The sequence below is a fragment of the Vigna umbellata genome, chromosome 3 (assembly GCF_029865625.1).
Source record: "Vigna umbellata cultivar VRB3 chromosome 3, Vumbellata_1.0, whole genome shotgun sequence".
Classification (NCBI taxonomy): domain Eukaryota; kingdom Viridiplantae; phylum Streptophyta; class Magnoliopsida; order Fabales; family Fabaceae; genus Vigna; species Vigna umbellata.
Genome location: NC_142167.1, coordinates 25,142,850 through 25,157,713, shown reverse-complemented (window position 1 = coordinate 25,157,713; position 14,864 = coordinate 25,142,850). Strand labels below are relative to the sequence as shown.

The 14,864-nt window shown below is 35.5% G+C and overlaps 1 protein-coding gene and 2 pseudogenes across 1 annotated transcript; 1 reads left to right on the top strand and 2 right to left on the bottom strand.

Moving 5' to 3' along the window:
* Window positions 1-404: 404 nt before the first annotated feature.
* Window positions 405-1,368, bottom strand: LOC148202079 (fasciclin-like arabinogalactan protein 11 pseudogene; annotated as a pseudogene).
* Window positions 1,369-3,562: 2,194 nt separating this feature from the next.
* Window positions 3,563-5,651, bottom strand: LOC124821281 (fasciclin-like arabinogalactan protein 11 pseudogene; annotated as a pseudogene).
* Window positions 5,652-7,462: 1,811 nt separating this feature from the next.
* On the top strand, window positions 7,463-11,872 carry LOC124821280 (ER lumen protein-retaining receptor A-like). Its single transcript, XM_047293144.2, has 6 exons — window positions 7,463-7,706; window positions 7,925-8,190; window positions 10,647-10,762; window positions 11,142-11,215; window positions 11,295-11,358; window positions 11,448-11,872. Exons 1-6 carry the CDS (start codon window positions 7,616-7,618, stop codon window positions 11,482-11,484), a joined length of 648 nt encoding a protein of 215 aa, XP_047149100.1. The 5' UTR covers window positions 7,463-7,615; the 3' UTR covers window positions 11,485-11,872.
* The last annotated feature ends 2,992 nt before the right edge of the window (window positions 11,873-14,864 follow it).

Below are 14,864 nucleotides of genomic sequence, written 5' to 3'. Positions count from 1 at the left end.
TTATTTCAAATAATTAAAAAATTAGTTTTTATAAACTTATTTTACATTTATTTATTTATTTATTCTTTTTAAATATTTATAAAAACAGCATTTGAAAACACTCATAATTATCTAAAATAAAATTATTTACGCTTAATATATATATATATATATATATATATATATATATATATATATATATATATATATATAACAAGGTGATTCACATTTATAAAGATAATATAATCATAAGATAGATATAAAAATAAATAAATTCTTGAATATTTACAAAATGAAAAATAAATAAAAAATAGCTTCAAATGAATATAAAAGATTTGTATACGTAAAATATCATTTTATATATATATATATATATATATATATATATATATATATATATATATATATTTTGATGCCAGATTTTCCTTTTATCCTTACAAAACAATGAAGGAAATAATATTGACATTAAAACGAGATTGTAGCAGTTGCTGCGAGCAGAGCAACCCCAAGGGACACCATGGTTGTACCATGAATGATGGCTCCAGAGCTGTCCTTGGTTGCTTGAGCTTGGTCATCATCTTCTGCTGAAGAGTTTTCCTTATCAGCTTTAGGTGCCTTGGCCACAGCTGGAGCTGGAGCTATAGACTTAGGCTTAGAGAAGTCCAGCGGAATGAGAACCTTGTCCACATGATAGATTGCAAGAGTCTTATCTGCGTACACAATGCCTGTGAGAGTGGCATTCACCTCCCCAGTTGAAATGTTCACACTGTTACCGTATGCTGTCACGTTCAGCTGATACCCTGTGGGACTGTCACTGGCCAGTGTCAACACAGGATTACTCAGAGCGTCAAAGTTTGAGCTTGACACATAAACGGGAAGGACATGATACTGTATCAATGCTTTCTGTTGTCTGTCTCCCAGGGAGTTGAAGTACCCTGCTTTGAGTTCTGAGAAGGCACCATCATCTGGTGCAAGGATGGTTAAGCCTCCATTCTTTGAGGTGACAAGCTGTGCGTTCACTTGGTTGATGATTTGGGTGGTTTTCAGCAACCGGATTAGTGTGTTGAATGACTTGGCCTTCCTCAGGATCTTCACGATGTCTTGGCTGCCAGAAGAGTCAGCACCTGAAGAGGGTGACTGGGGTAATGCCGGGACTAACGGCTTTGCAGGGGCGGGAGCTGGTGTAGCAGGCGCAGGTTTTGAAGTTGCAGGTTTCGCTGGGGCTTTAGGGGCTGCAGCTGGTGACTGAGCTAAATTGGTGATAGAGAAAAAGGGGGAAAGTAGTAGGAGTGAGAAGAAGAGTGTTTGCTTCATCTTTTGTTGGTAATTGTAGGGTGTAGGGTGTAGATTGATTTGCTGCTAAATTGCAGATGAATTGGGAATTTTTATTGCAAAGAATGTTTTGATGTGCGAAGGGTGAAATGGAGGAGGGTGTTTATATAGATGCCAAGTGAAAGACAATTTGTGGGTGTAAATTATTTTATGGTTGATATCTTTTCTCCATCTGTTAGGAAATTAAGGTGGTATATCAAGGCAGATAAAGTTGATTGAGAAGTGATTTGGCTACTGTATTGCTTGGCCTTTCCCTTGGAAATGGAGGGAAAACTGAATTTAAAGTGAGATCTCAGTTGGTTGTGAGCTGATGAAAGATGAAGACTTGCGCAGGAAAATTAAGTACCCTCTGTTATCATTCAGGTAAACAGATGTTATATCAAATCAGTCACAATTAAGCAAGCTGCAGTAACTTTGAAAGCCTTTAACTATCGTTTGTTTCAATCAATCATCAAAATCCAGGTTGAAAAAGTAAGAAATCAGATCAAAGCCAGGCTCATTAGCCACAACATTCTATTATGGATTACATACTTTCTTCCATCTTCACTTTTCCTGGACACAAATGGTTTCTGAGCTTCAAGGGAACATAAAAGACAGGATTATTATACTTTCAGTTAAATAGTACAGGGTAGAAAACGATGTTATTGTTTTGAGGAAGATCTGGGGATTGGGGCTTGAACGAGGCATTGTTTTCTATTTGTTATCTTAAATTTCTTTACTAATCTTTATTATCTAGGAATCTTTGTACAAACAAGCTAAGTTATCCTTAGAGTAAGACTCACAAGAAATAATTAGTTGCAGTGTTTGATTTGGTTGATCAACACATCAGCAGAGCCCGATAACAAGACTATTTTGCAACCTTTATGGTGAACTCCAAAAGGGATTCCTACCCTATCCAAGTTAAGTCCAGCATATAGATCATTTAAAATGATGAGGATCCTCTTCTCTTTCCTTATCCTATCACACAGAAGTTTAGCTCTTCCAACCACAGTCTCCTCACCAAATTGCAAACCTAACATCTTACCAAGCTCTCCTTGAATCTTCTTCAGGTCTGGCTTTTTTGTGACACTTGCGATCACAGTTACATCAAACAAGTTATCTCTCTTCACTCTTCTGGACATTTTCTCAATCAAGTTGTTTGTACGCAAAGTGCTTGATCCATACACCCCAACCATGTCAATGTTTGGATTTTCTAGGGCCTCCATTGCCTCTTCCAGAGCCATGTTTACCAATCCGGAGACCTCTGTACAATTGCAAATTATTGCCTTTTGATGTAAGAAAGAATCAAAATGTACAATCGACATATTGCTCTCGCTGAGTTCCTTTTTTTGGGATTCCAATCTGTGCTTGTCACCGAAATGACATGCTTGTCTCCCAAATATTTTAGCAGTTGCAAGAGCAGCCCCCATTGAAAAATATGACTTGATTTGGTGTGGTGTGAAGGACCAACTTTCGTAAAAGTTGAGTTTGTGAAGGGTTTGAATATATAAAGGAAAAAAGGAATAGCAGAAGTGATATACTCCAATGACCGAAAAAAGGATATGCGAGAGTTGTATATATGGTGCAAAGATCCATTTATTGTAACAAGCTTCATTTGCGATGTATATTATAACCGCGTGATAAGACTTCCCAAGATGCACCAAATATTACGTTAAAACCGCGTTATAATCCTCAGTGTTTTTGTTTTAAATTCAACAATACCGATCAAGAAGGCAATTTCTTCTACTCGTTTCCTTTCTCTTTTCTATATTCCTTTTCATGCTCACTACTTTCCTTTCTATTTCTATGGTATTTCAATACGCTAAAATTTTCTTAATCATAGCAGGAGTCGTGCGTATATTTCATATGAGTATTCATTTGGTTGACTTTCGACTCACTAACAAAAGGTTTACCATCTTTCTTATAGTTTTATAAACTTTAAACTTAATTCAATTTTATAAAATTACTTCTAAATATATTTAAAATAGTAAAACAATTTCAACTGATTTACGTTTCCAATTTAAAATAGTGTTTTTAATTTTCTAACACTAACTTATTTTTAAATAAACCACTTTTATTAAATAAATACTCATTTGCCAATTTTAATTAAAAAAACAATGATAATTATATTTTTTTTTCTAATTTTTTTCTTCACCTCTTTTTTGAAAATTAGAAAATAAAAAAGAATAACAAAATCCAGTTGAGAATTTTCGGTAACCAAATTCAAGCTTTTTCAGCCCCGCTCAATCACTGCTCCACATTGTTACCGGACAACAATTTTCGGTGGGAAAACATCCCAAAAAATGCAAAATGGAGGTTGAAATTCGATCACTAAAGAGCCAAATTTCAACCAACAACAATTCTCCTCTACGAGCTCACCAGCAACAAAGTAACACAAAACCTTGCCTCGTTCCCGGAGAGTGGGTCCCGGGGAGCAGCGAAAAATACCTCCGGCGCAAAGAAAGGCATGTGCAAGTTTGTTTGCGAGAGCCAAGTTCTTGTCATAAAGACTAAGGTGGTATACTTTGAAAATTAATTTTGCAATGGGCCTCTTAATTGGGAAAGGGGTTTATTTGGAGAGAAAAATTGCGAAATTGTGACTTTCGATTTATAGCTTTAATAAATTTCAATTTATACCAATGGATTGTTTAAAGTGAATGTTGGTGGCAATTCTCTTTGAAATATACTCTTTTGTGTTAGACAAAAAACATAGAAGAAACATGGAAATGGGTGTTCTTCATCACGACATTGTAGCAGCTGCTGCAAGTAGAGCAACTCCAAAGGACACCAAGGTTGTCCCATGAATGATCGCATCAGAGCTGTCCTTGGCTGCTTGAGCCTGGTCATCATCTTCCGCTGAAGAGTTGTCCTTATCAGCTTTAGGTGCCTTGGCCACAGCTGGTGATGGAGCTATAGTCTTAGGCTTAGAGAAGTCCAAAGGAATGAGCACCTTGTCCACATGATAGATTGCAAGAGTCTTATCTGTGTACACAATACCTGTGAGAGTGGCATTCACCTCCCCGGTTGAAATGTTCACACTGTTACCATATGCTGTCACGTTCAGCTGATACCCTGTGGGACTGTCACTGGCCAGTGTCAGCACGGGGTTGCTCAGAGCGTCAAAGTTTGAGCTTGACACATAAACGGGGAGGACATGATACTGTATCAATGCTTTCTGTTGTCTGTCTCCCAGGGAATTGAAGTACCCTGCTTTGAGTTCTGAGAAGGCACCATCATCTGGTGCAAGGATGGTTAAGCCTCCGTTCTTTGAGGTGACAAGCTGTGCGTTCACTTGGTTGATGATTTGGGTGGTTTTCAGCAACCGGATTAGTGTGTTGAATGACTTGGCCTTTCTCAGGATCTTCACGATGTCTTGGCTGCCAGAAGAGTCCGCACCTGAAGAGGGCGACTGGGGCAATGCTGGGACTAATGGCTTTGCGGGTGCCGGAGCCTGTGCAGCTGGAACAGGTTTTGCTGGAGATTTAGGGGCTGCAGCTGGTGACTGAGCTAAAGCGGTTATTGAGAAAATGGGGGCAATTAGAAGGATTGAGAATAAGAGCGTTTGCTTTATCTTCATGTTGGAAATTGAAGGATGTGATTGCTTTGCTGCTGAAGTTGTAATGGCAGGCAAAGAATGTTTTGATGTGTGGAAGGAAGAAAGCGGGAGAGTGCTTATATAGAGGTCAAGTGAATGACAGTTAGATAGAAGGTGTAGTTGTAAAATAATTTATGGTTGTATTGTTTGAGGGATATCTTTTGTTCATCTGTTAGGAAGATTAAGGGGGTATATCAAGAGAGATAAAGGTGACTGAGAAGTGGATTTGGGTGGTGAATGAGCTTTTGCTTGGAGGTGCAGGGAAAATTGAATGAGAAGTGAGATCTGAATTGGGTGTGTGCCGATAACGTATGCACACTATAGTGCAGAAAAAGGAAACACTCCCTCTTATCTTATCATATTGGTAAGCTGATATGACATCAAATCAATCACAATTAAGCAAGCAGTAGGAACTGATATAACCATTTTTACCATTTCCTACGAGTAATAATCCAAAAGCCAATTTGGGAAATAAAATAAATGCCTCACTTCCCATCTCGAACAAATAAACACAACATAAGTGGTTGCTTCCAGTGCCGTGTTTACCAAGAATGCTAGAAGTAAAGCGGAGGTTATAGTGAAGCAAATTAAAGTCCGAAACTAATATATAGCAGAAGCTGATGTACCCAAATGGCCACACCCAGCTTATGAAGTGAGTATTGAGCATACTTGTTTTTATATTTAACATTTTAAGATATAATATATACGTATCATCACCATCATACTTTATTGCTTGAGAAAAACAATTAAGATTCAGACAGGAGAGTGCTCAAGATAATTAAGATGCAAAAATCAGATTGTATAAGCTCCCCTCTGAAGTTGGGAGTTTAACTCTTGGTCTGTTTTCACTGTATTGTTGAAGTGGAAGTCAACGAGTGAATTTTCACGAAATGTTTTGGTTTCCATATGATAATTTAAAAAGAAAGGTCTCCAAAGGATTCTTCTAACTTCAAAACTTAAAACATGAGAAAGAAAGTGAATGAAAATCACTTCAAAAATAATTTCAATAAAAAAAATAACTAGATTTTTTAGTTGAAAGGCCTGATAAAAACTTTCTCAAATATTTGATACACAATATAAACAAGAGTGTTGCTCCATGTACATCACATCATCCTTCAACTCCTATTTTACAATTTTGTCCTTCATTTATTAAATTTTAATTAAGTTTAATGATGATTTAACGATGCTCCAACGTTTAATAATCCCAAACCCCCCTTATTTTTATAAATCCTACTTGCACCCCTTTTTCTATTCCATCACTTTTTTTACTTTTGTGGCATTTTCTTCACTTTTTTTTTGTTTCACTTATTTAAGCTTACCTTCTGAAAGTGATGATACATTGGTAGTGATTTTGATCAACTTTGGCGATAGCTGTGTTGTGTGTGGTGTGATTCTTGGAGGAGAAAGGCCGTAAAAGAGATTTGTGCATTCGAAAGGCATTGAGGTTAGTATATAATATGCCTATACGTCCTTACTGGCATTGCAACTGAGGTTAAAGATGCACCGGCGTTAAGACGCTGATTATGCATTGCCGCACCTCGAACTTCGGCAACCCTCAACCGAACTTCGAAGTGCGGTTGAGGGTGAGCGTGTCGCACTACCAACTTCGCTTAATACTTTTATCATGTTTTTATGTGTTTGTATTATGTTTGTTTAATACGTTATATGTTTATGTTGGTGATATATTATGCTGTTTTTTATACTATGTTTGATATATTATGTTTCTGGAGATCGGGGCATCGGGGCATGGCTCAAGAATCACCTACTTGAAGAAACCAATTACATTAGAATGAAACCACAAAGTGGATAGTACATAACTGAGAGAAAAAGTCACGTTTGAAAGACAGATTATTGAGAATGGTGATTCAAATATTCTTGAAAAATTCCCAGCAACATTAATATTTGCACCCATCACATTCTTGAAAGTAATGCTACCAATAACTGGAAGTGCACTTATGTTAATGGAAATCGGAGTATCTATCATGCTCTATATAAGAAATGAAGATACTTTTCATAGTAAAAGTAATTAATATGCTTGGAACTATGCCATTTGTTTAAAGGGATTCGATTAAAGGGATTCGGCAGGTGTACGAGAAGTAATGTTCTAAATTCGAAATGCACTAATATTCAACCGGTGTTGAAAGTGTAACAGTATTGGAATTGTCGTAAGATAAACATGAAAATTAAATAAAAATTAGAGATAGATGACGAAATAGATAAGATGTTGAGAGAATCTATAAATAATGTAACCTTTATTTTATAATAAAAACTTAAAGAGTTATGAAATTGAATGGAATAAAGTTTATTATTTATTTTTATTTTACTAAGGGATTGCATTTCATTAATATTTTAGTCAAAATTAGCATTAATTTTCAAAATAGTAAACTAATATATTGTTTTATAAACGAATTTACACGAGCTAGAATTGAAAAGACCGAAAAAGAATTAGTAATTAATAATACCACAAATAGAAGGAAGAGGTGACGGGGAAGATCAGTGTGGGTGACTCAGCTCCATAGTTTATACATGCGTATGCCACACCTTTGTCAAAACATCGAAAATAGTTAAATAAATAAGAAAGAAAAAATAAAATGCAAAAGACAACACAGTCACGCAATTTTCTTTTGGATTTCTTTTCGTTGCGTTTCGTTTCTCGAATTCCTTCCTTTGTTTCTGGTTTTCTCTGGTTTTGGAACATTTTCTCTGGGCCTCTCTCGTTAGGGCAAAACCATGAACATCTTCAGGCTCGCCGGTGACATGACCCATCTTCTCAGCATTCTCGTCCTCCTCCTCAAAATCTACGCCACTAAATCATGCTCAGGTCACTCTTCATTCTTATCCTTATTCTCTTCCTCTATTTTTCTTCTGCTTCCCCAAAAATTCGGACTAATTTGCATTCTATTTTCAAATTTCGATTAGCGACTTCACTCCCTTAGTCACATTCCTTCGCCAACCAAAAATTCAGGATCAATTCTATAACTAAATCATTTCCGTTATTTCGCCTATTTAACGGAACTGTTATTCTTTTTGGGGTTTCAGGGATTTCCCGCAAGACTCAAGAACTGTACGCAATTGTGTTCATGGCTCGTTATTTGGATCTGTTCACGGACTTCATCTCCGTTTACAACATCTTCATGAAGTTGATTTTCATTGCCAGCTCCTTAGCCATTGTTTGGTGCATGCGTTTCCACCCCGTGGTCCGGAGAAGTTACGATAGGGAACTCGACACTTTTCGATATTTTTTTCTTGTTGGGGCCAGCTTTGCCTTGGCACTCGTCTGGCACGACAAGTTCACCCTTCAAGAGGTCCATTACTACTTTTTAATTCGCTCCCCCGTTTTTTACCTCTATTCTCTTTTACCCTGTTTGGTAGAGGCTACTTTCTAATTCCTTTTGAATATTATCTTCTTCTTTTTTTAGAGTTTTTGCATTGTGACTGTGTACTGTATGTAGTGTCTACTGGCATGGATTGGCTTTTTGTTGGTTACGCTTACCCAGGCATCTTGTTCTGTATTTGAGTTGTGGGGTTTTACTGTTTTCCATTTGTGATGTATTTCTGGTTTTAATCGTTGTGCATTTCTTCAAATGTTTACTTCTTTAAAAGAAGGCCATTGAAAGATGTGTTGTATATGTGCATTGGTGTATATCTGATTGACTAGATTGATGATTGATTTGTCCGGTTCCAGTGACCAGGCTTAGATAAGCAGATGGTTGAGTTCGTGAACGAAGGTGCACCCTTGTTTTTTACTGCTCAGAAATGTTATGACTATGAACTTTTGTTAATAGAAATGACTCGTTACCCATGGAACCTCATTTTCGATGTTTTTTTTTTTAATATATTTTCAGCAGATACGTTTTCACTAATAATTACAAAAATGCCTCTCTGTTCCTAGTTCATTTCCTACTTTGAGAAGGAAATGCAAATGGGGAAAACAAATTGAAGTTGCGTTTTTGTAAATATTAATGAGATCATATTAACTAAAATGGAAACTGAAAATAAACCAAATATTATTAAGTTATATTGCAAATTTCCTTTGCTTTTGAAATTTGAAATGGTTGTTTTTCAGTTGAAATTGTGAAATGTGATCTGAGCGTTGCAAATTAACCATGCCTTCGATTTGAATGTAACTATGCACTATAAAAATGGCTTACAGAGAGTGGTGGTTCATAGGATCCTATATTCTTTGAGTGAGGAATTATTACCATTATGGCTCAACTTGAGTTCGGCAAGTGGAAGAATACAACTACCCATGTTCCAGGGCTTACTGCTTACCATTAATTTTGAATGGTACTTGGATGGATCTTTTGAAACCATTCCTATGTATGCCATATCTAGAATCTTCCAAATTCCTTCAAACATTTAGATTCGGTTTAGGTTTTGATTTTTTCCCTCTCCTTCAATTTACATAATAATCTTTGAATACCTGAACATTAATTTCTTGTGAATACAACTCTAGGTTTGAATACTTCATTTGAGAGTGTTGAATTTTACTGTCATGGATGGAATCTGATGATATTTCTAACTTTTCTGAACCGTAGAGTATCAGTTCATGTTTTCTGGCTGGAAGATCATCTTTCGGTCTTTGAATGCTGCTCTTACAAGATTAGAAACTATAGGAAAAGAATGTTTTAAGATCGAAGTTCTCAAATGCTTCTTCATGTAGAAAAGTTCTCATTCTTCATGAACACGGTATTTACATCCTCTGCTCTCCTTCTCACCACGACTGCTCTTATCCAGCTACTGCCTCTGTCTGGCAACCCAATCTGTTCAGCTACTCACACTTTGGCAACCCAACTTTAGTGAGTGCATGTGTGATTTTCATTTTTCTTAATCTTTTATCTTAGTTTCCTTTCTTTTTCTTTTTTTCTTGGATTTTTGTTCTGTGGTTGCTCGAAACCACTGTTATTTTTTTATTACCTAGTTCCCACTGTTATTTCCGTTCCCTAGTTGCTTTTTGTATTTTTAATTCTTTTTTGCGATCAGTATTTTTTTTTATAATTTGGGCTTTACATTGTTTTTTCTTGACTTTATACTCTATATTTGTTCAAGGACCATGAGTTTTTTCTATAAATAATGGTTGGTGTATGAATTTTGAATGTTTAAATATTAGAATAACAGTCATTCTGCTATCCGACTTTTGAGGTCATCGTACTATCTTCTATCCACTATCCTGCTATCCCATTTCTGGAGTCAGCCTCACAGCTCTGCTATCCAGGAATGACAACTGTGGCCCAAATAGGTTTGGAGTGCTCTTAAGATTTTGGGTGGGAATCTAAAAATTATGTTAGGGACCCATGTGGTGGTATCATGCTCGAAAAGATGACCAAGTTTCACATGATATTTAAGCTAGCACTTGGGAGAAAAATGCATGTTGTTGGTAGTTTAAAAGTTTCAACCTATGGCATGCCTTATGTCTTATGGCCCTGATACATGATTAATTGGGAAAGGCTAAAAAAGCCTCTAAATGGTAAGGTAGGCCTCTGCTTAGTGTGTTATAGAACTTCTGCAGATATCTATTTCCTTTTGGAGTCTGTGGCATGTATAACTAGCTGTTCCTTTATATTTTCTGCTTAATCTTGCAAGAGTTAAAGCAAATCCATCGCAAGATTTCAAATGTTCTTCTTGTCCAAACATACATTGCTTTCCCTTGTTGATTGCCAATCTGAAAATTGCTTTTGTGCATTACATGTCATCTTTATAATAATTCCGTTACACATTGTAACATCATGAATGATTACACTTTATGTGCATTTGTTAACAGGTTTTCTGGGCATTTTCAATATACTTGGAAGCAGTTGCAATATTGCCCCAGTTGGTTTTGTTGCAAAGAAGTGGAAATGTGGACAATTTGACCGGGCAATATGTATTCTTTCTTGGGTATGCACACTTATGTTGAGATAGTTCTCTTTTTGAGATATGCATTTAGATATTGGTATCTTACACTATGTTCTCTTTTATGCTGTTTACTAGCAGAATGTCCTTTCTAAGTTATTGAGATAACTTATACTGACAATGGTGTATTCATATTTGCCATATTGAAATAGCTTAGAAATTAAACGTGTCCAATGTGATGTATTATAGATTATACCTCACTTTTACATGTTTGTCCTAACTTTTTTTATCGTACATGATTTGCAAATCCTGTTTATTGGTTTGAATTGGCACTTTTGCGTTTTTACTAGTTCCTTTCTTAGCATGCTTTACAGAATTTTCAGTATAAACGTCTCTAAATGTGGTGATTATTTTCAAACTGCAGTGCGTATCGTGCATTTTACATCCTGAACTGGATATACCGCTATCTGACCGAGCCACGATTTACTAGATGGATTGGTAATTAAGGCTAAAATTAAGAATTTCTTTTGGAATTATATGTTTGCATTAGTAATATTCTGACTTTCTTATTTTACAGCTGGCATATCGGGTGTTGTTCAGACAGCTTTATATGCAGATTTCTTCTATTATTACTTCATCAGGTAATGTTATTGTGAGTTAAGATCGAGCTTATTTCTCATTTTTACTATGCTCGTATGGCAAATAGATAATATAAGGAGTTTTGTTTCAGTTGGAAGAACAATTCGAAACTGAAGTTGCCTGCCTGAATTATGTCAAGTTTGTTTTGGAATTTGGACCCGGTGAGGTGAGACCAGTCAGTGCTAAATTTTAGAGCATGGTTTGGATGATGTTGAGGTTGAGAAACGGTATAGACCAACTCTTCTCCCTGTTCTTTAGTGGGGTAAGTGGGTTTTGTTTTTCTGGTACAAGGGTAAACGAACGGGTTTTAACTTGTGATAAATCTAACCATCGAAGCAATTCAAGTATAGGTTAAAATGGAAATGTTATGTGGCCATGTTTTGTATATTCAAGTCTCCATTGCATACTACTGTACATTAGGCTTATTAATGTTTTGTATAACCAAAATTCAGACGGATCGATGAGAAATTTTTAGTTAGGCTTATTAATCACATACCATGTAACATTAAATTACAATTACGAGCGATTTGAACATTCCACGTAATACTACCCATCTTAACTCCATGTCTGCTATAGTTATTATTTCAACTAAAAAGTCGCAACGCTATCCTCTACGCTTTTCAATTATCCTTTTTGAAATAGCAGTAGGCAAATCCCTAGTAGAATTTTAAATGTAGACCAAATTTAAAATTAATTTGAATGATAAATTTTCCAGGTTCTAAAGAACGTATTAGTTAGAATGGAAAAAGCCAGAAACTTAAAGAAGTTCAACTGCAATTTTGGTACCGCTTGTGTCTAGTTTTCTTTACGGTAAACTAAAACATCGACGAATTTGATTCATTCGTAATTTTTCGTGTTTCGTGAATAAGAGGACAAAACTAATTTATAATTGATAATATATAATCTAATCAATGAGAAAATAGATTATTTTTGGGCTACATTTTTTAAGTAATGATTTTATACTGGCGGCAGTTCAAAATAATCGTAAGCTTTAGAAATTGCGTACCACGATTCTAGTTAGTTTTCAATTATTTACTTTATTATTCTATATCCTTTTCTTTACTATTCGATTCATGTTTCCTTTTTATATGTATATCTAACTACATTGTAGACGTCAATGTTTAAAATAATTACAGCTCTGCAAAATTTGAAGTGAGATTAGTCGTAGTGAAGACTTCTAAATTTTTGAGTTTTCTAATATATCTTAGTTTCCTTTGTCTTTGCATGTTTTAATTTTGTTTTCTTGAAGATTTTAAATTTTTTTTTTATTCTCATTGAATATGTTTCTAAACTTTTCCAATAATTGATATTTGCACTTATATCATGGTTGTAAGTATCGCATGATACACTATTTGTATTACACGACATAATATAAATTGCAATTTCCACGATATGAATCATAGTAAAACTTATGTTTGTTCTCGAATCGTTGTTGTATCATTCGTATCACATTATAAATTGTATTAATTGTGATTCTAACAAGAAACGCTTCCTAAAGAGTTTATTAGAGTCTCATTTCAAAACAGGTTCACATGATCTGATTTGAAAAAAACTCTACAATCTTCACGAAAAATGAAGAGTGTACATGAAAGACGACAACCTTAATTTTGTCTCTTTCTTTTTTATTCTCTTTCGACCAAATGTTTTTTCTTTTTACTTTAACAAAGGAGTTGGGTCACAACCTATTTCAATCCAATCATTTAAAGTTAACCTAATTTTTTTGTGTGATTGTAATTAATTGCATTTTTATAATTTTTTAAATATTTATAAATCATATGATACAAAATAATTTAAGATATGAAATATAAGCTATTTAATACATAAACTGTTTTTGTATCTAGTGTATGTTTTATCGCATACTCTTGATGAAATCATTTATATGAGTATTAAGTAAGATTTTTGTGTGAGATCTAGACAAAAATCTCTAGAACACTCATGAATATTGAACACGTACATAACTTAGTATGAACAACATAATAATAAGAGTAAGAATTGATAAACTACTAACAGACTAGATATCTTTATTCTTATAATTTGTTATATTAGGTATATTATGTGTTAAGTTTATCAATATGATTGGTTTGTATAATTTGTTATACCATATCTAATGCATTCCATTTTATATAAGACTTTATTTTTTTCTTTCATCTTTTTATCTTTTACTTTTTGCAATATGTGAGGATTATGGGAGAATCGAGAATTCCAAAAAGTAGAGTATTTGGGAAAGTAGAGTGAATGTGCCTTTAATGTCTTCACCCATGAATGCATGACCACTTTACCTATAAATCGGTTGTCGTAAATCATGGAGGACATTCGAACTATTCAACAACTCTACCTTTTTGTGAATCACACGCAAAAGTTTTATCTTCTCCTTCTAAAGGTGCAGATCCGTTGCATAGGTGAGAGAGCTTCGAACCTCCTCTGCAAGATGCGGGTCATACTACGGATTTATATCTATGTATACAGGTTTACGTTGGATTCCTCTGTTGATGACCACATCTTCCCTTCTTATAAATACACCAATTTTCCTCCTACAAAAACACACTACTCTTCTCTCTTTATTATCTTCTTTTTCCTTCCGTTAATTTCTCTTAAATCCTGGGTTTTAATAGTTTCTTACTACATTCTTAGTTCCTCAAAAATATTTGAAAAATTCTTATATCCTGAAAGACTTATACAACACACTCTGAATATAAATTCTTAATAGTAGTAACTATTCACGTCTTACGAAACCCATCTAATTCATGTTATCGTCATCTTTTACAACAGAAATGTGTGTGCAAGTCACTGCTCACCACACTAGTTATGTAGTAATTACATATTAGTACCATGAAGTGAGTAACACATCCAAAAGTGGTTTATAATATCAACAGAAAGAACCCTGTTAGATATATTATATCTTTTATCTTTTAGTTAGTTTGTTATTATTTCTCATTTGTATTTTGGGCTTAGCCCATATTTCTTCTATTATAAATAGAGAACCCTATGTGTGTATTTTACACAAGGGAGATTAATCTAAATATAGTTTTTCACTATATTCAACATGGTATCAGAGCCATGGTTATTGCCTATCCTAGCGAGTTCTAAGTGGGCATTCTATTCTTCTATTCCACCCGCAATCGGGCCGCTATTGGACCACCCAATTTCTACTATCACGCACGAGATGTCTATACCTCGGCGTGAAGGGGGTGTGTTGGAAGTCCCACATCGACTAGAGATAAGGCCAAATTATAATATATAAATGAGGTGCAAACCTCACCTTACAAGCCGGTTTTGTGGGGTTGAGTTAGGCTTAAAAACTCACCTTCTAATATGGTATCTAGAGCACAGGAATAGTTCCAGTCAACTCCACGGTCTCCGGCACCCCTCACTGCCGCCGCCGCCGCCGCCGCCGTCGCCGGAGTTCCAGAATCGACCGGCGACCACACCATCGGAATCGTCTCGGCCGGGAGACCACCGTCGTACGAAGATCGCGGCGAACGGACCTCCCGCGCCTCCACGCGCCGCG